Genomic DNA, 23,563 nt, shown 5'->3' with positions numbered 1-23,563 from the left:
GCATTACCACAACATTGTTAAAACATCAAAGCACTTCTAATGGTTAGGCTGTATTTATAACCACGGCAATAACACAATAATTAATTCCATTACAGCAGTTACATTGCCAAGTAACCTGTACCTTCTTAACACATTAAAGACCTGAGCTCGATTCTACAAATGTCTTCTAAATCCTGTTTCGGATTGATCCCAAGTTAACACCTTGAGGGCTTTAAATTGTTTAATCCAACGTTCCCTCCTGCTTAATACGCTAAACCCGCTATTTGTTTAATGTGTTTAATTTGCCGTTTTAAAATAATTATAAAGAAAGCTTATCTAGGCAGCGTAGAATATTGGATTAAATAGCGGGGAACGCGGGTTACGAAGTAGAACTCTTACAGGTTACTTTCAGAAATGTATGCAGAAAAAAATACTTGCTTCCGTGAGTGTGTGTGTGTGTGTGTGTGTGTGTGCATGCATGCATAACCTGCGTATGTGTGTGTGTGTGTACTGTGTAGGTTCTTCAGTGGCTGGTTGTCCATGCAGACACCATCCAGTCTCTGCTTCGCTGTCAGGATCTCAGCATGGGAACTCTGCAGGAGTTGTCCCTGCTTACCGGCATCATCAGCAAGACAGCTCTGCCAGGTACGATCATACACACACAGTCCTATGAGTTATCAAGACAGCTCTGCCAGGTACTGTCATACACACACAGTCCTATGAGTTATCAAGACGGCTCTGCCAGGTACGATCATACACACACAGTCCTATGAGTTATCAAGACGGCTCTGCCAGGTACTGTAACTACACACACAGTCCTATGAGTTATCAAGACAGCTCTACCAGGTACTGTAACTACACACACAGTCCTATGAGTTATCAAGACAGCTCTACCAGGTACTGTAACTACACACACAGTCCTATGAGTTATCAAGACAGCTCTGCCAGGTACTGTAACTACACACACAGTCCTATGAGTTATCAAGACGGCTCTGCCAGGTACTGTAACTACACACACAGTCCTATGAGTTATCAAGACAGCTCTGCCAGGTACTGTAACTACACACACAGTCCTATGAGTTATCAAGACAGCTCTGCCAGGTACTGTAACTACACACACAGTCCTATGAGTTATCAAGACAGCTCTGCCAGGTACGATCATACACACACAGTCCTATGAGTTATCAAGACAGCTCTGCCAGGTACGATCATACACACACAGTCCTATGAGTTATCAAGACGGCTCTGCCAGGTACTGTAACTACACACACAGTCCTATGAGTTATCAAGACGGCTCTGCCAGGTACTGTAACTACACACACAGTCCTATGAGTTATCAAGACAGCTCTGCCAGGTACTGTAACTACTCACACAGTCCTATGAGTTATCAAGACAGCTCTGCCAGGTACTGTAACTACACACACAGTCCTATGAGTTATCAAGACAGCTCTACCAGGTACTGTAACTACACACACAGTCCTATGAGTTATCAAGACAGCTCTACCAGGTACTGTAACTACACACACAGTCCTATGAGTTATCAAGACAGCTCTGCCAGGTACTGTAACTACACACACAGTCCTATGAGTTATCAAGACAGCTCTACCAGGTACTGTAACTACACACACAGTCCTATGAGTTATCAAGACAGCTCTGCCAGGTACTGTAACTACACACACAGTCCTATGAGTTATCAAGACAGCTCTGCCAGGTACTGTAACTACACACACAGTCCTATGAGTTATCAAGACAGCTCTGCCAGGTACTGTAACTACACACACAGTCCTATGAGTTATCAAGACAGCTCTGCCAGGTACTGTAACTACACACACAGTCCTATGAGTTATCAAGACAGCTCTGCCAGGTACTGTAACTACACACACAGTCCTATGAGTTATCAAGACAGCTCTGCCAGGTACTGTAACTACACTCACAGTCCTATGAGTTATCAAGACAGCTCTGCCAGGTACTGTCATACACTCACAGTCCTATGAGTTATCAAGACAGCTCTACCAGGTACTGTAACTACTCACACAGTCCTATGAGTTATCAAGACAGCTCTGCCAGGTACTGTAACTACTCTCACAGTCCTATGAGTTATCCAGACAGCTCTGCCAGGTACTGTAACTACTCACACAGTCCTATGAGTTATCAAGACAGCTCTGCCAGGTACTGTAACTACTCTCACAGTCCTATGAGTTATCCAGACAGCTCTGCCAGGTACTGTAACTACTCTCACAGTCCTATGAGTTATCCAGACAGCTCTGCCAGGTACTGTAACTACACTCACAGTCCTATGAGTTATCAAGACAGCTCTGCCAGGTACTGTAACTACACACACAGTCCTATGAGTTATCAAGACAGCTCTGCCAGGTACTGTCATACACTCACAGTCCTATGAGTTATCAAGACAGCTCTACCAGGTACTGTAACTACTCACACAGTCCTATGAGTTATCAAGACAGCTCTGCCAGGTACTGTAACTACTCTCACAGTCCTATGAGTTATCAAGACAGCTCTGCCAGGTACTGTCATACACTCACAGTCCTATGAGTTATCAAGACAGCTCTACCAGGTACTGTAACTACACTCACAGTCCTATGAGTTATCAAGACAGCTCTGCCAGGTACTGTAACTACTCTCACAGTCCTATGAGTTATCCACTGGTCCAATGATAGGACAGTGTGTCTAACACCGTGGTTCCCAAAGTGGGGTCCGGGGACCCCCAGGGGTACCTGAGGGAGTTCCAGGGTGTCCCCAACGAAATGATAGTTTGGAACCAACATTTGGTTCCATTTCTACACTCTCAGAGTTAAAATAACATTGATTTTACAATATAAATTGGGGGTCCCAAAGATAGAAATGCCATTAAATGGAGGTCCGTAGACTAATGCATGTCAAACTGGGGGTCCTTGAAATTAAACCGGTTGAGAATCACTGCTAGAGCCGTGAAAATGTTCTCTTATGCGGGTCCCTGGCATATCTTTTCAAATGGGGGTCCACGGGCTAATTGGTGTCAATTTGGGGGTCCTTGACGTGAAAAAGTTTGGTCTAATATATACTGTTGTGATTTCTGTCTGTATCACTTCAGGAGTTCTGGACATGGGTGGAGATAATATCAATAGTGCTGCTCTCCTAGAGGTCAAGAGTCACATCATCAGATTCCAGGTTGGTGAACATCCACTCTTTACCTTTTCAGCGTAGAGAATAGGCCGTCTACAAGCTGTGATCACTCTCTCTCTCTCTCTCTCTCACACACTGTGAGCTTGTAGATTCAGAAACGATTCTGCTGGTCTCTCAGATGATTGCGACCAGGCGATTATGTTATAATTGTGGCAGGCGTGTGTGGAGTTTGCATGTTCTCCCCGTGTCCCCTAGGGTAGGTACCCTCACAGATTCATGCAGTGATCCTGGTCTCTAAACTGCCTCCCCCTGGCCAGCCGGGGCGCCTGATGGAGGGGAAAGGAACTGGTTGGTAATAACGTGTTCCTTCCACGTGCTGCGTCCAACCAGGGAAACTCCCCCCTGTCAGGTGTAAAGGAGCAACTTGGATACTCAGGCATGAAGGAAGCATGAGTTCAAGTCCGTTGCTCTCCCCATGTCCCCCATATATGGGGACTAGGTTGGCGGAGGGTGTGTAGAGCCCAGGATCACATTAGATAATTGACACATGGGTGAAAAATGGGTTACAAAATCATGGGATAAAAAAAGATTCAAAAAATTATAATTGTGGCAGGCCCGCTTCTTGTGTCTGTGTCATCAGGCATCGTCACTTAATCGTCAAGTAAAAATTCATAATCGTAACAACAGCCCTAGTTCTAAACTGACAAAAGTTGTCTTAAGGGCCTTGCAAACGGGCAGCGATAAAACGCGCCTATAGTTCATTTTCAATGAGACCTGCGTTTTTGCTCAGAGAAGTCGCGGTGCGACAACGCAAGCGTATTTACGTGAGGGCGATCCCGTGAATGTGTTGCACACGCCTCCCGCGACTCACCAGACCTGGATTCTGTTTAGCTGTTTTTTTTACGCTTGCGCTGTTGCGCCCCTCTTCAACAGACCTGGAGGAGACATGTGTTGATCCAGGCAACAACTCCTGCGTTCCTCGCTTCACGTTTTGCAAGGCCCTTTTATTCCGAGTGTTAACAGTGTTGTTCCTTCCTGGCAGCGTCTGTGTCTCTCCCTGCTGGGCCGCCTGGCGGGCAGTGAGAGGGAGAGGCTGTTGAAGCAGGCGGAGGTGGTCTCTGCTCCCGGAGACCCGGCGGAGCGGCGCCAAGCCATGGAGGTGGCCATGCAACAGGTAGGGAACACATTAGAATCATCATGGAGGACTGTATGGTTGTGTCCCTCAGGTGTGTGCTAACATCATGAAGTACTGTATGCATTGTTGATTTCGTTGACTGAAACTTAAGACGAAATATACTGACAATTTCGTCAACAAATAAAAACTAGACTAAAATGTTAGGGAGGGACTAGTGGACAAGAGATCCAGTATAAGTCATTTTACACTTGGTTGCATGCTGAAAATAGCCGATATACAAGCTCACAACGCGTCGCAGTGAGCTTGTAGATCGGCTATTTTCAGCAAGTGTAAAAACATTTTCATTACGACGGCATCAAGAACCGCAGAAATACATTTTAGTCGACTAAATCAACTGTAGAACTGTAGACTAAAATCTTATGATATTTAGTCGACTAAAACTAGACCAACACATTCCGGGTGACTAAAATGTCACCCGGATACTATTGAAGAGACTCTGACTAAAATCAAAATGTGCTGCCAAAAATTGTGTCTCTCAGGTGTGTGCTAACATCATGGAGTACTGCCACACGCTGCTGCTGCAGAGTTCCCCTCAGGCCCAGTTCTCCATCTGCCTCTTCGGCACCTCCGGCAGCGAACCGGGTGGCAGAGACGGTCGCACAGGTCAGTGATATGATGCTCCATCCATCCTCGTAACCCAGAGCGAGGCTGTCCATTTTAACCACAGAGTTACGCAAACTGCGTTCACTTCATGGGGCTTCTGTCCAATGGCGGCTCTCCTACATAGACTTCTATTGAGAATGGGGACAACCAACTGGGACCGCAAGTAAGGCAGAAATGCATTGGACTCAGGCAACAGCCCAGCTTTAATGATCTTAAATCCCTTATTTTAGATTGTTTTGTAGTAATAGTACAACATAAACATTAAAGAGACTTTAGTTCTTACTGTACAATACTTTAAAACAGTTGTCATGTTGCACACATGGCTTAAAATGGCTCTTATTTGCGCCGCCCTCGTTGAAAACAATGTATTTCCAACTCCAGCTTGTCTCAGTTCAGGCTGCATGAACAGCGCTCGGTTTCTGCCCCCTCAATATCGTAACTCTTCTATTAGATGGCTCTGCCCCCTCAATACTGTAACTCTTCTATTAGATGGCTCTGGTTGAAACTAAAGCCCTGTACCCCCTTTGCGTTTTCCTTCAGACCTATCATCCACCATGTTGTCCTCGGCCTCGTCCCGTGACCCCGGCCTGGGCCTGGTGCTCTACCTGCTGAAGAACAGCGCTGCAGACTTCTTCAGGTTCCAGCAGAGCCACAGACAGAGCCTGGGGAAACTGGAGAGCCTGGATCAGCTGCCTCCGGAGGAGCTGAAGGAGGTAAGGACTAAGGAGTTAGGGTAGGGAGCCTGGGGAAACTGGAGAGCCTGGACCAGCTGCCTCCGGAGGAGCTGAAGGGGGTAAGGAGTAAGGGCCGATTCATACTCCTATTTTACCGCTGTTTCGGCATGATCCGAAATTATTTTCAGTAGCACCGAAGAGCCGACTTTAGGACGGTACCGCCCCCCCCGAACCTCAAATGACGTCACATTGTAGGCTCTACAGAGCCCAACCGACTTTTATTCGGCTCTAAAATAGGAGTATGAATTGCGCCTTAGGGTAGGGATGTTCCCAGAGCCACAGACAGAGCCTGGGGAAACTGGAGGGCAGCTAAAGCATGACATAATGCTTAAAACACCTAAATGGGTTCCTGTACAGAATGGGTTAAAGTTTAAATCATAACATGACATATAGGATGAACATTCAACCAAACAATTGAAATTGAAAACTTAGGCCTGTGCTTTCTTCATGTCCGGCTCCTCACCTCAAAGTAAACGCTTCAAATGGAGGTATGAGGTAACATGTCTGAGTCACATGCATCACATCCACGCTTTCCCATGGATGAGAACTCAATTGTGGGGAGGAAAAAGGGGGTCAAATACTTGGCTACTCTAAATTAAATGGAATTAGATTTTTAGACCTTATTCTCTCACACACTCCTCATAATCTCTCTCCAATACTCTTAATACACCGCCAGTGCTTTGCGATGCGACGTGTTGGGAGCTTGTGTAGATGGACTATTTTCGACACCAGTGCAATCTGGTTATTTCACAATCATGCTTCATTTTAGCAATCATATATACGTCTCCAGTTCTTCTAATCACAGGTCTTTGTGCGTGCGTGCGTGTGTGTGTGTGTGTGTGTGTGTGTACGTGCGTGTGTGTGTGTGTGTGTGTGCAGCTTTGTCAAGGCTTGGTGTCGGGTCCAGGCGGCGTGGAGAAGATCTCGTCGGTCCAGAGGAGCCTGCTGGCCAAAAGACGCCTGGTCCAGCTCATCAACAACAGAGCCAAGCTGCTGGCCCTCTGTTCCTGTATCCATTCACTGCTTTAACTTTAACCAAACAAGACACCTCCCCACAATTATACAGGTTGTGTGATGCCAAGCAAAAATATACCCTGCTTTATAGCAGTGTTGATTTTGTCGACTAAAACTAAGACGACAAATGTTTGTCGACTACCTTTTTCCCAGTGGTGGGCCGTCAGGGCCAGCAAGGCCTTCTCTGCTGGCCCACTTGCCTGATGCCACTTGCCTGATGCAGAAATTTATATTTTATAAGTTTTTCTTTTTAACAAATATTATATCTATAATATTATATATAATATTATATTTATTTCGCTGCCACTGCACTGTTTTTCACTCAGACAGGCTGGATGCTCTGCTTCCATTCTGTGCAGGTACAACAGCCCTTGGGTTTTTTTAACCAATGAGATTATTTCCTTGTGTTGTCTCCGGGTAAAATTCTCTACCGGGAGGCCTGCAGAAACTCCAGTGAATCCCCTTGCTGTTGAAATGAATGGGATCAATATAGAGATTGACAGGTTCCTTAGCCAATCAGATTTCGAGTTTGCCCTGCTGGGCGTTTTCTTTCATGTACCAGCGCCAGCTAGCTGGCCTTTGGTGACGTTAACGTCTTGCTTGGATCCCATCATTGGGGGGAAATATTGTCAAATGAGAAAAGAGAACTGGGTGTTTCAAACTTTCTGCGCGAGTGTGTGGGTTGATTGAGGAGCTAAATAGATTTAACTCACAAACAAACGCGGAAAACGGCTGAAGGAGGAGAAGAAACAGATTTAGTTTGGATTTACAGTCAAAGCATTTTTCGAGAAGGAAGGACTTCAAGAAAAGCTTGCAGGGTAGACCATTGGTATGATGCAGGCAGCCATGGTAAGGATCTTTATATAATATTTATATACATGCGATCGCGATGCGACGCAGCTTATTGATTGATCGTTTTATAGGCTATGGTTGTGGACTTCAGGACGTGCGGAGCCACTTGTGTGTGTGTGTGTGTGTGTGTGTGTGCACGCGCGCACGCGCTGCGCTGCGTGTGTTTAGTCCCCGCCGGTGCAGCATAGCTGGGATATTACAGAGCCTGATATGAGTGTGGTTCAGTTCCACCAATTTTTGCGTGGTTTAATGTTGTATAAGAACATATGACAGGGGGGGGAATAGCCGATCTACAAGCCCACAGCGCGTCGTGAGCTTGTAGATCGGCTAGTTTCGGGGGGGGGGGGGGGGGGGGGAGGGGGGGTTGAAGGCCTAGTTCATTTCGGCACGGACCGCCACTGCTTTTTCCACTGACAAAAATAAATGGAAGCTAATAAGCTATGATGACTAAAGCTAAGACTAAATATACTGACAATTTTGTCAACAAATAAAAAAATGTTAGGAAGGGACTAGTGGACAAGAGATCCAGTATAAGTCATTTTACACTAATTGCATGCTGAAAATAGATCTACAAGCCCACAACGCAATTTTCAGCAAGTGAAACATCAAGGACCGCCAAAATACATTTTGTTCGACTAAATCAGCTGTAGATTTAGCCGACTAAAATCTCATGACATTTAGTCGACTAAAACTAGACTAACACTAAAACATTCCGGGTGACTAAAATGTGACTAAAACTAAATAAACTATTCAAGAGACTACGACTAAAACTAAAATCTAAATGTGCTGCCATTATAGTTTATAGCAGTACCACACTGTTCCATCGTACTATGCCTTGACCTGAACCTCTCAGATGTGATAGAAACCTGCTTATTTGTGCTGTGGCGCCACCTGGAGTATTACTTGTTGTATTGCACTCCCACTGACCCCAAGGACTCCCTGTTGCCAGGAGTCGGTGGCTTCAGGTCGCGTCTTGGAGATGGTAAGTCATGCATGGGCAACTGGCGGCCCCTGGGGGCCACATGCTGCCCCTCACCTTCACTTAATGTGGCCCTTCATTTCTGCTCCTCATCCGTCTCTCCCGCAAAATATGAACGCTTTTTGGATCATATATCGTATAAATTAAAACGATAGCAATGTAAGCTAGCAATGTAAAGCAAACTTTTTTTCCGGATTGTTTCCGGGTCGTGCGTGTTTCAGAGTAAAAGCGGCCATGTCTTTCCGGCACCCCAGAGCTCCTATTTTGAAGGAATCCCGGCGCTGATTGTGTTAACTGGTTCAGACCGTACGACGTGTGGGCACGTACGTCATAAGCAATCCAACCGACGGGGTCCTAGCGCATTTTCAATGATATCAAACGAGAGAAGAATATTCTGAATTTTTTCCTTTTTTTGAGTGGTGCAAACCACTCCAACGACCAGCTTTGTCTGTATGTACCTGTGTATGTGTACCTGTACGTGGCCCCACGCATGGTGAGCATGGTTGCTATGGTTAGTGTGTGACGTCACTGCACCACTCAGTTCACACGGGTATGATTTTCTTTTTGAGTTGGCCTCCAAGGCCACCGTACTCTTCGTTCATCCGCCGTCTCGGTCACTTCCTAGTTTGCCGCTGCAGAAAGAATCCCTCGTCTCTCCTAATCTAGGGAGCTCTCCATGGTTTTGATCAGATGGATATACTAAGCTCTTCATTTCTGACTTCAACATGCCTCTCGTTCAAAAATATGAACGCGAGCGATCATCAGCGATTATTATCGGATTCTTAGCGAGGTAAGCAAGGAAAAATATGTCTCCGATTTATTTCCGGGACCGAAGGGGGCTTTACAGAGTAAAAGCGGCCATGTCTTCCCGGCACCCCGAGCGTCTATTTTGAAGGAATCGATTGTGTTAAAGTGCATCATTCATGTTGCTTTGTCATTCTTTTCAGACTCATTTGGAGGACTGCGTGGAACAGGAGGACGTCTCCTCGGACAGTCCAGAGTCAGCCAGCAAGACATAGAACAGGTTAGACATTAAAATCCATCAAATCCATTAAGGTTTTCACCAATAATTTAAAATGTCTACTTCCTCAAGCATCCATCCCTTGCTCTGCGACACCTCACCACTATTCTCTTGCTTTGCGTGTTGCAGCTGCAGAGTGACATGGCGGCCGGCTTCAACGAGCCTCTACAGAGGAAGTTGCTGGAAGTGGAGGGGTTGTACAGCCAGGTCCGCTCCCGCTACACCTTCATCCAGGCGTTGGTCCGAAGGATCCGTGGACTGCTTCGCCAGCCCAAGAGCTGAACCTCCTGCACACGGACACACACACACGCCTCCATTTGGCTCTGATGGCTAAAGAGCTGAGAGGACTCCAAAGACTTACTGTCAAAGGAAGACAGAACACGACACGCAATCTTTTCTATTTCCTCCAACATGAAGGCGAGCGTTTCCCCAGGATCCAGAGGAATCATCATACCCTCCATTCAGGACACCACTCACCCCTTGCTATAGTGTCCCCAATCGTTCCGCGCAAATAGCCGATCTACAAGCTCTGTAATGTTTATTTTTTTGCCCCACATTGTGTAGATTGGCTATTTTCGGCGAAGATAATTTTGTATATAGTGAAAACAGGACGAGACCTAATATTAGAGACCCTGTGAATCTGTTGAAGTAATGACAGTGTTTAAGTGGCGAAGCCTCAGTTGAACGATGGACTCGCTGGCTTGGGGTGATGAGTCTTGAAGCTGGACTCTATTTCTATTTGTGTTCACTTATTTTCCACTAACCTGTTCTAACCTGTTCCGATTGTATTTCAAGGTCTTAACAGACAGTAATTCTGTCTGTGATTCTGTCTGTTGATAAAAAAAAATGACGAGTACGCAGATTTGACGTGTTTTTGGTGAGCAATTCATTTAATGAATGATAATCAAAAAGTCGTCAAATTTAACTTTTCAGAACTTTCTACTTCTAAAGATTTTTGGAATTTTAATATTAATTTTGATATTTCTGTTTGTTTTTTTTGTCATATTTTGAAAATAAAAAATGTTCTTGAGTAAAATGCTGTCTGCTTTAAATGCTGTATTTCCTTTTTTTTGCTGATGGGTTCCCAGATTGCTGTTGGTACTTTAAACTAAGGGATATACTGTAAATGTGGGATTATTTCAAGGCGTTTCTGCTTCAGTACAAAGTACAGTAGTGAGAAAAAGGACAACGCCGGTTCAGTCTATCCTTCTTTATACTCTAGACAGTAGAAGACCACAGCATCTCCTAATGAGCCACAGCGCAAAAATTGTGGCATTTTATCATGAATATTAGTGAGGACCAATTATATGAAGGTAAGTTGAAAAGTGGTGAAGTGGTCCTTTAATTGGTGTGTAATATGCCTACTTTTATTTTACATGTATACAGCTCTGTCGTGGGCAGAGGACTTGAGTTGTCCAACATTGGCTGTTCCTAATTCCTCCTATACTTATTGGGTGTGCAAGAAATACTAGTACAGTATTTAAAATTATATATTGTCTGGGGCTCTGACACTGTGAGGGCTCACTTCCCACCATTTTCACCACAGTCCGGCCGACCCAAAAGAGGAATTGCGTCTCCGCACCTTAACCAACAAAAATGCATTATAAATTAAGCGGCTGGTCGCCATTTTTGTTTGTCTTTTTTTGTATCGTTGTTTTGTTTTGTCAGTGTAATAAGTGCATTATTTACACAATTACACATTCATGTTGCCTAGTAACCGCAACACTGCTACGCGCACTGACAACAAGAGTGTCATGCTGAGATGCACAGCCTACATCACGCCATGTCACTTGGTGGGTATTTAAAGGATGCAGAGTTTTCTACACTCTGGACGTACGTATTTGTTAATCAGCTCAGCCATTGTCTCTGTCGTCCCCTTCTGTGGCAGAGCAACATGTCTGAAGCACAGCTGTTCAGAGCTTTCGTACACAATCGGCTATCTGTGGCGTTTGTGGAGATATTTGAGCTGTTTGAGAAAATGATAACTGCATGCGAGGATGGAGTTCCTCGTTCAGAAGCAGCGAGCGAGCGCAGAAGGAGACTGCTGGCCACCGTGCTGAGGAGGGAGGAGTTGGACGCCACGCTGAAGAGGGACGAGTTGAAGAGACTACTGGACGCCATGTTGGGATGGGACGAGTTCAACACAACACATGACCCTCTACTGGAGAATAAGGAGGAAGAGCAGGAGAACGAACTAGCACTTCTTCTTCTTGGGTCAGAAGAGGAGGAGGATATCTCTGAGTTTACAGAATTGCCAGCGGTGAAGAGTGAAGATGCTGTTGAAGAACCTCTCAGACCTCTATCAATAGAGTGAAGATGCTGTTGAAGGACCTCTCAGACCTCTATCAATACCACATTATGCTGTTGAAGGACCTCTCTCAGACCTCTATCAATACCACATTATGCTGTTGAAGAACCCCTCTCGGACCTCTATCAATACCACATTATGCTGTTGAAGAACCCCTCTCGGACCTCTATCAATACCACATTATGCTGTTGAAGAACCCCTCTCGGACCTCTATCAATACCACATTATGCTGTTGAAGAACCCCTCTCGGACCTCTATCAATACCACATTATGCTGTTGAAGAACCCCTCTCGGACCTCTATCAATACCACATTATGCTGTTGAAGAACCCCTCTCGGACCTCTATCAATACCAGATGCTGTTGAAGGACCTCTCTCAGACCTCTATCAATACCACATTATGCTGTTGAAGAACCCCTCTCGGACCTCTATCAATACCAGATGCTGTTGAAGGACCTCTCTCAGACCTCTATCAATAGAGTGAAGATGCTGTTGAAGGACCTCTCAGACCTCTATCAATACCACATTATGCTGTTGAAGGACCCCTCCCAGACCTCTAGATGCTGTTGAAGGACCTCTCAGACCTCTATCAATACCAGATGCTGTTGAAGGACCTCTCTCAGACCTCTATCAATACCACATTATGCTGTTGAAGAACCCCTCTCGGACCTCTATCAATACCAGATGCTGTTGAAGGACCTCTCTCAGACCTCTATCAATAGAGTGAAGATGCTGTTGAAGGACCTCTCAGACCTCTATCAATACCACATTATGCTGTTGAAGGACCCCTCTCAGACCTCTAGATGCTGTTGAAGGACCTCTCAGACCTCTATCAATACCAGATGCTGTTGAAGGACCTCTCTCAGACCTCTATCAATACCACATTATGCTGTTGAAGAACCCCTCTCGGACCTCTATCAATACCAGATGCTGTTGAAGGACCTCTCTCAGACCTCTATCAATAGAGTGAAGATGCTGTTGAAGGACCTCTCAGACCTCTATCAATACCACATTATGCTGTTGAAGGACCCCTCTCAGACCTCTAGATGCTGTTGAAGGACCTCTCAGACCTCTATCAATACCAGATGCTGTTGAAGGACCTCTCTCAGACCTCTATCAATACCACATTATGCTGTTGAAGAACCCCTCTCGGACCTCTATCAATACCAGATGCTGTTGAAGGACCTCTCTCAGACCTCTATCAATAGAGTGAAGATGCTGTTGAAGGACCTCTCAGACCTCTATCAATACCACATTATGCTGTTGAAGGACCCCTCTCAGACCTCTAGATGCTGTTGAAGGACCTCTCAGACCTCTATCAATACCAGATGCTGTTGAAGGACCTCTCTCAGACCTCTATCAATACCACATTATGCTGTTGAAGAACCCCTCTCGGACCTCTATCAATACCAGATGCTGTTGAAGGACCTCTCTCAGACCTCTATCAATAGAGTGAAGATGCTGTTGAAGGACCTCTCAGACCTCTATCAATACCAGATGCTGTTGAAGGACCTCTCTCAGACCTCTCTCAGACCAGAACCTCTCTCAGACCTCTATCAATACCACATTTTGGAAAATGGAGAGACCGTGCCATTACTCTGCACCTCCTCGAGTCCAGGGTGCCCCTCACCTCCACTGTTGGAGATAGAAGATGGAGACAACTCATCACTGTTGGAGATAGAAGATGGAGACAACTCATCACTGTTGGAGATAGAAGATGGAGACAACTCATCACTGTTGGAGATAGAAGATGGAGACAACTCATCACTGTTGGAGATAGAAGATGGAGACAACTCATCACTGTTGGAGATAGAAGATGGAGACAACTCATCAGTACCAGACATTCTTCTAGAGTCAGACATAGCCTGTTATGTCGAACCATTCGTACCTTCTCCCTCTAGTGAGATGGTCTTCGGTCTCGCTCCGGAAGAGACTAGCGACTGTGACATGCAGACGTTTGGTGACAGCATTGCGTTCATGGAACCGTTGGGATTGTGCATTATTAATAAGGGTTTGGAACCACCAAGCCAAACTCCACCAAGCCAAACTCCAACGCCAAATCAGTGTAAGGGTTTGGAACCACCAAGCCAAACTCCACCAAGCCAAACTCCAACGCCACATCAGTGCATTAAGAGTTTGGAACCACCAAGCCAAACTCCACCAAGCCAAACTTCACCAAGCCAAACTCCACCAAGCCAAACTTCACCAAGCCAAACTCCACCAAGCCAAACTCCACCGAGCCAAACTCCGCCAAGCCAAACTCCAACGCCACATCAGTGCAAAGCGTGCTGGCGATTCCTTTGTAACAAAGTTGCTTTAGTGCAGCATGTTAGAACCCATCCTTGTGAATGTGGTCTGTGTGGGAAACGGTTAGAGCCTACAGACACCATCAAGCTTCACCTTCAAACTCACAAGCATTGCAATGTTTGTGGCGAAACATTCCCTACATATTCAGATTATGATAGACACGTGATGGGACTTCAGAGGCCCTTAGAGAGGCCCTTTGCCTGCGCAGACTGTGGTAAGCGCTATACCACCAGATATCTCCTTCAAAGGCATCAGCAAAGCCACACAAAACCCTTTCGTTGTTCAACTTGTGGCAAAGGATTTGACCAACAATCGAGTGTGGAGGTACACATGCGCTCTCACACAGGTGAGAAACCCTATGGACCCTGTACAGTTTGTGGCAAACGATTTTCTGTGAGCGGGTCACTAGTGAAACACCTACGGGTACATTCGGGGGAGAGGCCCTATGGTTGCACAGTTTGTGAAAAGCGATTCGTTAATCGTTCACATTTGAAGGGACACATGATGAAGATTCACTGCTGAATCACCACTTTAGCTGTGAGCAGCAAGAGTTTGGGGGGGAAAAAAAACACAGAAAAAACACAGACGAAACACGTGGAAATCAACCCAGTGAATATTAAATTGCATAGTTTTAGATAGGATCTTTGAAAAGAACTTAATGTCGCCTGGCTCACACAGCTTCAATGACTAAGATATCTTGAGCACTAACGTGACAGACAAGTCTATTATAGCTAATTGGTGAGATAAGCAACTTGAAACAATTTTCCGTAGAGTTAATTATCCAGTTAAAACCTTAAGATGTTCAAGTTATTTGAATAGTATATTGCAGAGGCATGACGAGATGGTAAATGACAACTGAGAAGAGAGGAAACCAAAGCAGTTTCTCCAGAATTTCATTTTGTGTATTATAGTGCTTTTCAAAACAGGGTTGTGAAGTTGATCATGTTGATATTGTCTGGGGGAAGAAAAGAAAACACATAGTAAAACTGTTCACTGCAAATTTGTCACTATCACAATTTAAAAGTGTATAAGAGAGCTGGGTGAAATTATGTTCCATATAATGATAACCACAATTGCATTTACATAAGAGTACACATCAAAGTGTGTACTCAACTTAATAATTAAGAACCCATTTAGGCCTGACTTCGAAATAAAAATAAAGTCTTCTGAAAGAATATATATTCAAAGATTTGTGCCGCATTTTCACGATTCTTCAAAAATAGCAGACCTACAAGCTCATAGCGCGCCACTCGGTGGCGCGCTATGAGCTTGTAGGTCTGCTATTTTTCAATAGCTAAAGTATTACATAATGCTTAGTTAAAACACCAAAAGGGGTTCCCGCCCAGAATGGGTTAAGAAAAAGAATAAAAATAAAGGCAAGTTTAATTGTGCAAGTATTATAAATCACTTAATCGCAATTATCAAATCTTACTATTAATAAATGCACAGAAGAATCTCTATGTTTGTAGTTCATGCATCTCACGATTATATGAGCATATTGATGACATATTGATTAGGATTAATAATCCTAATGTCCTAGGATTAAAAATAACCAGAAAAGACTGGCCAATAAGTATGACTGTTGACAGACACTGACTGCAACTTGTCAACAACGTGTCTGTCCACAACAATGGCCTAATACTACTAACTAATCAATATCACCATATTGGGAGGACGATGCAATATATACTGTATATTGCAGGAGGAAGTATCGCGATATATCGATATATTGGCACACCCCATATATGGGCATAACGGGGACAGGCATACAGACGTAAACAGTGATCTCAATATGGGTATAAAAGGGACACAGACAGAGACACAGATCACACTCTATATTTGGGCATAAATGCATTGGGAATCCTTGGTCATGACTGGTATGCCCATATATGGAGATTCTGTATCTGTCAGTCATTGTCCCTGTTATGCCCATATATAGAGATCCCTGTCCTTGTCCCTGTTATGCCCATATATAGAGACCCCTGTCCCTGTTATGCCCATATATAGAGATCCCTGTCCCTGTTATGCCCATATATAGAGATCCCTGTCCTTGTCCCTGTTATGCCCATATATAGAGATCCCTGTCCCTGTTATGCCCATATATAGAGATCCCTGTCCTTGTCCCTGTTATGCCCATATATAGAGATCCCTGTCCTTGTCCCTGTTATTCCCATATATAGAGATCCCTGTCCTTGTCCCTGTTATGCCCATTTATAGAGATCCCTGTCCTTGTCCCTGTTATGCCCATATATAGAGATTCCTGTCCCTGTTATGCCCATATATAGAGATTCCTGTCCTTGTCCCTGTTATGCCCATAGAGATCCCTGTCCTTGTCCCTGTTATGCCCATATATAGAGATCCCTGTCCTTGTCCCTGTTATGCCCATATTTAGAGATCCCTGTCCCTGTTATGCCCATATATAGAGATCCCTGTCCTTGTCCCTGTTATGCCCATACATAGAGATCCCTGTCCCTGTTATGCCCATATATAGAGATCCCTGTCCTTGTCCATTTCATGCCCATACATGGAGATTCCTGATGTCATCATGTTGCCAGGCAGAGTTGAGCCTCAGTGGCCACCATACAATGCCTGCACTGTCACTTCCTCATTGCCAATCAGGTTGAGTATAAAAGGCCCTGCAGTCAGTCAGCCAAACATGGCTGCTGAGTGATGCTGGCCTGGCTGTAGGTCTTCTGACCTGGCTGTAGGTCTTCTGACCTGGCTGTAGGTCTTCTGACCTGGCTGTAGGTCTTCTGGCCTGGCTGTAGGTCTTCTGGCCTGGCTGTAGGTCTTCTGACCTGGCTGTAGGTCTTCTGACCTGGCTGTAGGTCCTCTGACCTGGCTGTAGGTCCTCTGACCTGGCTGTAGGTCCTCTGACCTGGCTGTAGGTCTTCTGACCTGGCTGTAGGTCCTCTGACCTGGCTGTAGGTCCTCTGACCTGGCTGTAGGTCCTCTGACCTGGCTGTAGGTCCTCTGACCTGGCTGTAGGTCTTCTGACCTGGCTGTAGGTCCTCTGACCTGGCTGTAGGTCTTCTGACCTGGCTGTAGGTCTTCTGGCCTGGCTGTAGGTCTTCTGACCTGGCTGTAGGTCTTCTGACCTGGCTGTAGGTCCTCTGACCTGGCTGTAGGTCTTCTGACCTGGCTGTAGGTCTTCTGACCTGGCTGTAGGTCCTCTGACCTGGCTGTAGGTCCTCTGACCTGGCTGTAGGTCTTCTGACCTGGCTGTAGGTCCTCTGACCTGGCTGTAGGTCTTCTGACCTGGCTGTAGGTCCTCTGACCTGGCTGTAGGTCTTCTGACCTGGCTGTAGGTCCTCTGACCTGGCTGTAGGTCTTCTGACCTGGCTGTAGGTCTTCTGACCTGGCTGTAGGTCCTCTGACCTGGCTGTAGGTCCTCTGACCTGGCTGTAGGTCCTCTGACCTGGCTGTAGGTCCTCTGACCTGGCTGTAGGTCTTCTGACCTGGCTGTAGGTCCTCTGACCTGGCTGTAGGTCTTCTGACCTGGCTGTAGGTCTTCTGACCTGGCTGTAGGTCCTCTGACCTGGCTGTAGGTCCTCTGACCTGGCTGTAGGTCTTCTGACCTGGCTGTAGGTCTTCTGACCTGGCTGTAGGTCTTCTGACCTGGCTGTAGGTCTTCTGACCTGGCTGTAGGTCCTCTGACCTGGCTGTAGGTCTTCTGACCTGGCTGTAGGTCTTCTGACCTGGCTGTAGGTCCTCTGACCTGGCTGTAGGTCTTCTGACCTGGCTGTAGGTCTTCTGACCTGGCTGTAGGTCTTCTGACCTGGCTGTAGGTCTTCTGACCTGGCTGTAGATCTTCTGACCTGGCTGTAGGTCTTCTGACCTGGGTCTTATTGGTTTTGTGTTTTTGAGTGGTGCCCTTACGGAGATGTGTGTGTGGGTGGGTATGAGCACGAAAACAGCATGGTTTTTCACCACCTGTACAGTACAATGACAGTACAGTACAGTAGAGGGTACAGTAGAGGGACCGCCACACGGTAACTGTCATTTCTCAACCGTGTGGGACGTGGGGCACGCCGGAACCGGCCCGGCCCCCTGGGTGCGTTCCTGGGGGTCTGGAACCCCCACACGGAGTTGCACCACTCACTTCACACGGGTGTGATTTTAGCTTTTCCCTGAAGGGGTGAGTAACATGGTGCACAGACATGGTTTTATTATCATTTTGCTTGAGTAGTATTTTAATCATTATTTTGTTCCTATCCAGGCTAAAGCCTGACTCACACGTGCACAACAGATTGATGTATAGCTGATGCATGAGACTTGTTTACTGATGCAAGCTCGCAATTCATTTCCAATGGGAGTCACATGGTTTGACACAACATTTGTGTTGTATGAGGGGGAGGGGGGCAGTCGAAACACAGCCGAAAGCCGTACAACACAAATGTTGTGTCAAACCATGTGACTTCCATTGGAAATGCATTGGGGCAAGATGTAAACAAACCCTTTCTTTACATCTAGCATGCATCAATGTTGTATGCTAGATCGAAAGGTGTGAGTCAGGCCTAAGGCCTCACTCACACGCAATGCATTTGCACGGCTTTCGGCTGTGTTTCGACTGTCCCCCTCATACAACACAAATGTTGTGTCAAACCATGTGACTCCCATTGGAAATGCATTGTGAGCTTGCATCAGTCAATAAGTCTCATGCATCAGCCATACATCAATCTGTTGCGAAGGTGTGAGTCAGGCCTAAGAGGGCATGTGTCTTGAGTCCCGAAGCGACGAGCAGATGTACCGAGAGGGAGATGGTGTGAGAGAACACAACCACTCCAAGGTATAAATCAATCTATTAATGTTTGTGTAAAGGGACTAAACAATGTTGTCCTCCATCCATTCCTTAGTTATTTCACCACTGCTGTTTTGTTTAGCCTGAGTTTTATTGTTTCTTTTTATTGTTTGAGCCATTTCTTCTGTTATGTTTTGTATTGTTTCCTCCCCAACACTGCGCCGAATATATTGTGACATAGTTGAAAGTTGGCTTTTATAATATTTGTTATGTTGCACTGCATATACTTTTAATTAGGAAATATAGTAAATATAAAGTGTTTCATATCATAAGTTTAATAAAACATCTCCCTGTGTTTGGGGGAACTTGTATAATTCTTTATACCAGTGGTTCTCAAACCTTTTCTTGTCAAGGACCAGAACAATCTGAATCCCCCCCCACCCCTTTTTCTCCTCACTGTATATGTTTCTTTTACTTTTTTACCTCCTTTATGATGAATTCCTGTTCTGTTCTTTGACTATATAGAAGTGTCTATTTGTACGTCTCTAAATGTTTTGATGAATTGAACAAGGTGGACCCTCTTGTAAACAAGTGTAATGCTTTATTGGGTCGTCCACTCACAGTTAACAGTCTTTGTATTGAGTTTGTGCTTGAAATGTACTGTAATTTTGCAAACTGTTAATAAATATTTCAATCAATCAAACCAGCAAATTGACATGTTTTGCCCCCCATCTGAACATGTTTTGTGCCAGCTGGACCCCCATAAGAGTAGATTTGTCTTAGGCCTGACGTCGAAATTTAAAAAATGTCTTCTAAATCCTGACAGTTTTCTGAAATACCTCATGTTTCTGTATCAGTGGTGCTCAATATTTCATGTCAAGGACCCCCAAAAATGATATGTATTTGGCCACCGACCCCCATCTGAAAATATGTTGTTCCAGGAACCCCTCAGAAGCAAAGATTTGAATTAGAAACGTTCGCTCTGAAAGAATATATATTCAAAGATTTGCGCCACATTTTCACGATTTTTCAAAAATAGCAGACCTACAAGTTCATAGCGTGGCACTCGGTGCCACGCTATGAGCTTGTAGATCTGCTATTTTTCAATAGCTAAAGCACAACATAAAAGCACAGCTTAAAACACCAAAAGGGGTTCCCGCCCAAAATGGGTTAAAGTTATAGATAGATATACTGTAGATGTAGATACAGTATGTTTTTCGACCGGTTCATCGGGCAGTGGGAGGCAGAATTGAGCCAGAAGTTTGGTAGAATTAATTGAAGCCATCGTGTGCTTCGTGTGCTTATCAATATACAATATCTTTGAACGATTGCTTTTGCAACCTTAAATAATTGGTTCAGGAAAATTAAACGAGGCATATCACATATCATTTTCTGGTCTCTTGTTTTTCAATGTGGACATGAAGTAAAGAGCAGTGCATTTCTGACTGGGCTTAATTGTCTAGCCTGTAAACCTGACGATTCTGCCAGAGCAAATTGCCAGAGACGGAAATAATGCAAACGATATCAGTGGCAGTACCAATATTATTTATGACAATAATGTATCGTTGGAGCAAACCAACACTCATCATTCTCAAGAGAGCCGTAGGACCTACTAGCCACTTAAAGCAGCTATAGCATGAATTTTAAAACAGTTTTTAATATTTAATATCATATTGTCTATGTCCCTCAAAACTTCATGGTTTGCGCCTCAATCACCACTCTGATACAACCAGTCCATGGCATTTCTTTTTTTGCTTCTGAAGTCATTATAATACTGATGCTAGATAAACACAGGCTCGTTTCCATTCCATGCCAGCTTGGAAAATCAACAACATTGTAAACAAAGTGAAAATGCAAATTTGGAACTGAAGACTGAAGAGAGGGAGGAATTATACAAAGTAGGGTGACATTGATGACGTCACAAATACGACCAAATCAGTTGAGCTGTTCATTTCCATAAAAGCCCCCCCCCCCCCCCCCCCCCCTATATGATAAGAAATCCTGATTGTTCAAAATTGCATATTTGTTGGGGTAGAAAATACACATGGGAGCTTTTAGAAAAGATTGGTTTAGGTAGATCATATTTGTATAGAAAGGCCTAACCAGGGACTGGGGTTGCAAATTAGCCTTGGCTACAAACCCATATATACAATGCAACGTTTTCATGTTTTTACAACTTGATACATTGTTTTTTGTATTGTCCCTGTTAGGCGGTGGCTCAGGGGTAGAGTGGCTGGATGGTAACCGCAAGGTTGCCAGTTCGAACCCTACATGTGGGCTCCCCCAGAGTTAGTGTCGAAGTGTCCTTGAGCAAGACACTGAACCCCTAATTGCTCCCGATGTGCTAGTTGGTGCCTTGCATGGTTTCCGCCGCCATCGGTGTACGAATGTGTGTGTGAATGGGTGAATGTAATGCACAATCTATGTAAAGCGCCTTGGATAAAGGCGCTATATAAATGCACCATTTACCATTTAAATAAACGTATAAATAAATAAACACCAAAACATTTGAAAAAGTTTAATTTTATGTTATAGGTCCTTTAAGGTTAGTGGAACAACAACGGGTGCAGCTCCTACGAGTGTTCACAATAACAGTATGTGAATAACTGTAGGTCTATCCTCTGCCCACTATAACAATATAACACACATTTATGTAATAAAAGCACAAAACAGGATGAAATTACAGCAGAACAAGGTAAGAAACACAGCTAAAGGAATACAAATAGACAATAAAAATAACATAATATACTGTAGTGGGATAACACACAACACACACATCGGTTCAGCTTCTACTAGCCATGACCCTGTCTTTACTTTAAGAATGAATATATAGCTGGAATCACTGCTAGAGCCGTAAAAACCTCCTCTTATGGGGCTTCCTTGGCGTATATTTTCGAATGGAGGTCCGCAGGCTAATGAGTGTCAATTTGGGGGTCCTTGACATGAATAGGTTTAATGCAGGGCAGTTTGCCAGTCTTCTGGCGAAGGTACAGCAGAGGCTGAACCAACCCAGTGAGCATTGTGATGAACATGCATACACGTCTGATCAAAGTAGCGTCCTCTGAAATGTGTCCTTGACTGATCAAAATGGCAATGAGGCCCCACATGAGGAAAGTTCCCACGAATGACACCATGATCAGGCAGATGATGGTGAAGGCTCTCCTCTTCAAGCTGTGGTCTCTCTCCCTCCCCGCCGTGTCCCCGGGCGCCGGCTGTTTCAGAGCCCTGAGAACGGCCAGGCTGCACAGCAGCATCACCGACATGAAGAACAGGCACGAGCCAAAGTTAACATAATACACTATCTCCTCGTTATCGAACATGGCCAATAGTACGCGTACTAGTGAAGATGCTACGATGAGCAGCCAGGCCACCGCAGAGCAGGCCGCCCTGTACCGGAGCGGTTTGTACTTGAGGAAAAGCACCGGGTGAACCACCGCCATGAACCTCTCCACGCAGATACAGGTCTGGAAGACGGGACGCCCAGTGAACAGGAAACCCACAGTGAACATCTGGAAGAGGCGACTCGGTTTGATGAAAAGGATGAGGGACAACAACCTGAAGATGATCTCAAAAGCACTCAGGTTGAGCGTGAGGATCTCCGAGGCCATGGTACCGGCCGGGCCCGTTAAGACCAGCCACAGAACCCAGCTGTTGATGGGGGCTCCCAGGACCAGTTTGATGGTCTGGCTGGTGATGCACAAGATGTCGTCGGTGCAGGCGTTGGAGGAGGACGCGTTTGACGTGTTCATTTTTCCTGGAAGCTTTGATTTGAGTGCAGCGCTGAGTCTCTTTTCACAAAAATAAGTATTTTGGAGAGATGGACAAAAGAGACAAAGAGAGGGACATAATGATAAGAGACGATTGAGTAAAACACCTAATACTAATGAAAACATTGGTACTAGTGATGGGAAATGAATCGGCAAACACATCGGTATCGGCCGATTTGAGTTGTTTTTAGATTACTGTCTTTACAGATAACCAAGCCCAAAGTAACAGCTTGAACAGATCTACAAGCTCACAATATTAAATATAAAAGGTATTAAAGTTAAATCTGACTTGCCTAAGCATGCAGTGCAGACACCAGCTGTTACATGTATTTTTCAGAACGGACAAAATTATTATAATTTTTCAATACAGAATGACATCATATCGACATCGGTAATATCGGCCATAACAGCAATTCATTATATCGGATATCGATATCGCCCAAAATGTCTCATCGGCACATCCCTAATTGGTACAACAGATTACTAATCAATAAACCTCTACAAACATACGGTTGGATATACAGTGTAATATAATTGCAATCAGACCTTGACCTGTGAAGTCCTCTTGTCTGTGTGTGTGTGAAGTCCTATTGTCTGTGTGTGTGTGAAGTCCTCTTGTCTGTGTGTGTGTGTGTGTGTGTGTGTGTGTGTGTGTGTGTGTGTGTGTGTGTGTGTGTGTGTGTGTGTGTGTGTGTGTGTGTGTGTGTGTGTGTGTGTGTGTGTGTGTGTGTGTGTGTGTGTGTGTGTGTGTGTGTGTGTGTGCTCTGCTGTCCACACATGCATTGTGTCACCTATATGGAGGGTCTGCAGTGGCTGCCCAGTATATACATGCAAATAGTTATAGCTCATATTCTGACAGGGCATCGTTCATCATCAACACACAATGTAAAACTTCTGCTGCACAAAGACAACAACGCTATCGGTTACGATTATGCACCCAA

At 45.0% G+C, this 23,563-nt stretch overlaps 1 protein-coding gene across 8 annotated transcripts in view; it reads left to right on the top strand.

Moving 5' to 3' along the window:
* Positions 1 to 10,530, top strand: part of nup205 (nucleoporin 205) — a gene marked incomplete at its 3' end in the record, with an annotated part of 65,724 nt that extends 55,194 nt beyond the window's left edge. For 7 of the 8 annotated variants that reach the window (XM_079502162.1, XM_079502161.1, XM_079502160.1 and 4 more), the window contains 9 exons: positions 498 to 624; positions 3,071 to 3,147; positions 4,145 to 4,276; positions 4,777 to 4,900; positions 5,441 to 5,613; positions 6,514 to 6,643; positions 8,354 to 8,482; positions 9,427 to 9,503; positions 9,630 to 10,530. In XM_079502162.1, coding sequence (XP_079358288.1) covers positions 498 to 624; positions 3,071 to 3,147; positions 4,145 to 4,276; positions 4,777 to 4,900; positions 5,441 to 5,613; positions 6,514 to 6,643; positions 8,354 to 8,482; positions 9,427 to 9,503; positions 9,630 to 9,782 — 1,122 coding nt within the window. The remainder of the gene's footprint in view (positions 1 to 497; positions 625 to 3,070; positions 3,148 to 4,144; positions 4,277 to 4,776; positions 4,901 to 5,440; positions 5,614 to 6,513; positions 6,644 to 8,353; positions 8,483 to 9,426; positions 9,504 to 9,629) is intronic. The other variant, XM_079502167.1, reaches the window with a different exon arrangement.
* Positions 10,531 to 23,563: the final 13,033 nt, after the last annotated feature.

Source organism: Electrona antarctica (assembly GCF_951216825.1).
Source record: "Electrona antarctica genome assembly, chromosome: 5".
Lineage (NCBI taxonomy): Eukaryota > Metazoa > Chordata > Actinopteri > Myctophiformes > Myctophidae > Electrona > Electrona antarctica.
This window is presented reverse-complemented; position numbering and strand designations above follow the sequence as displayed.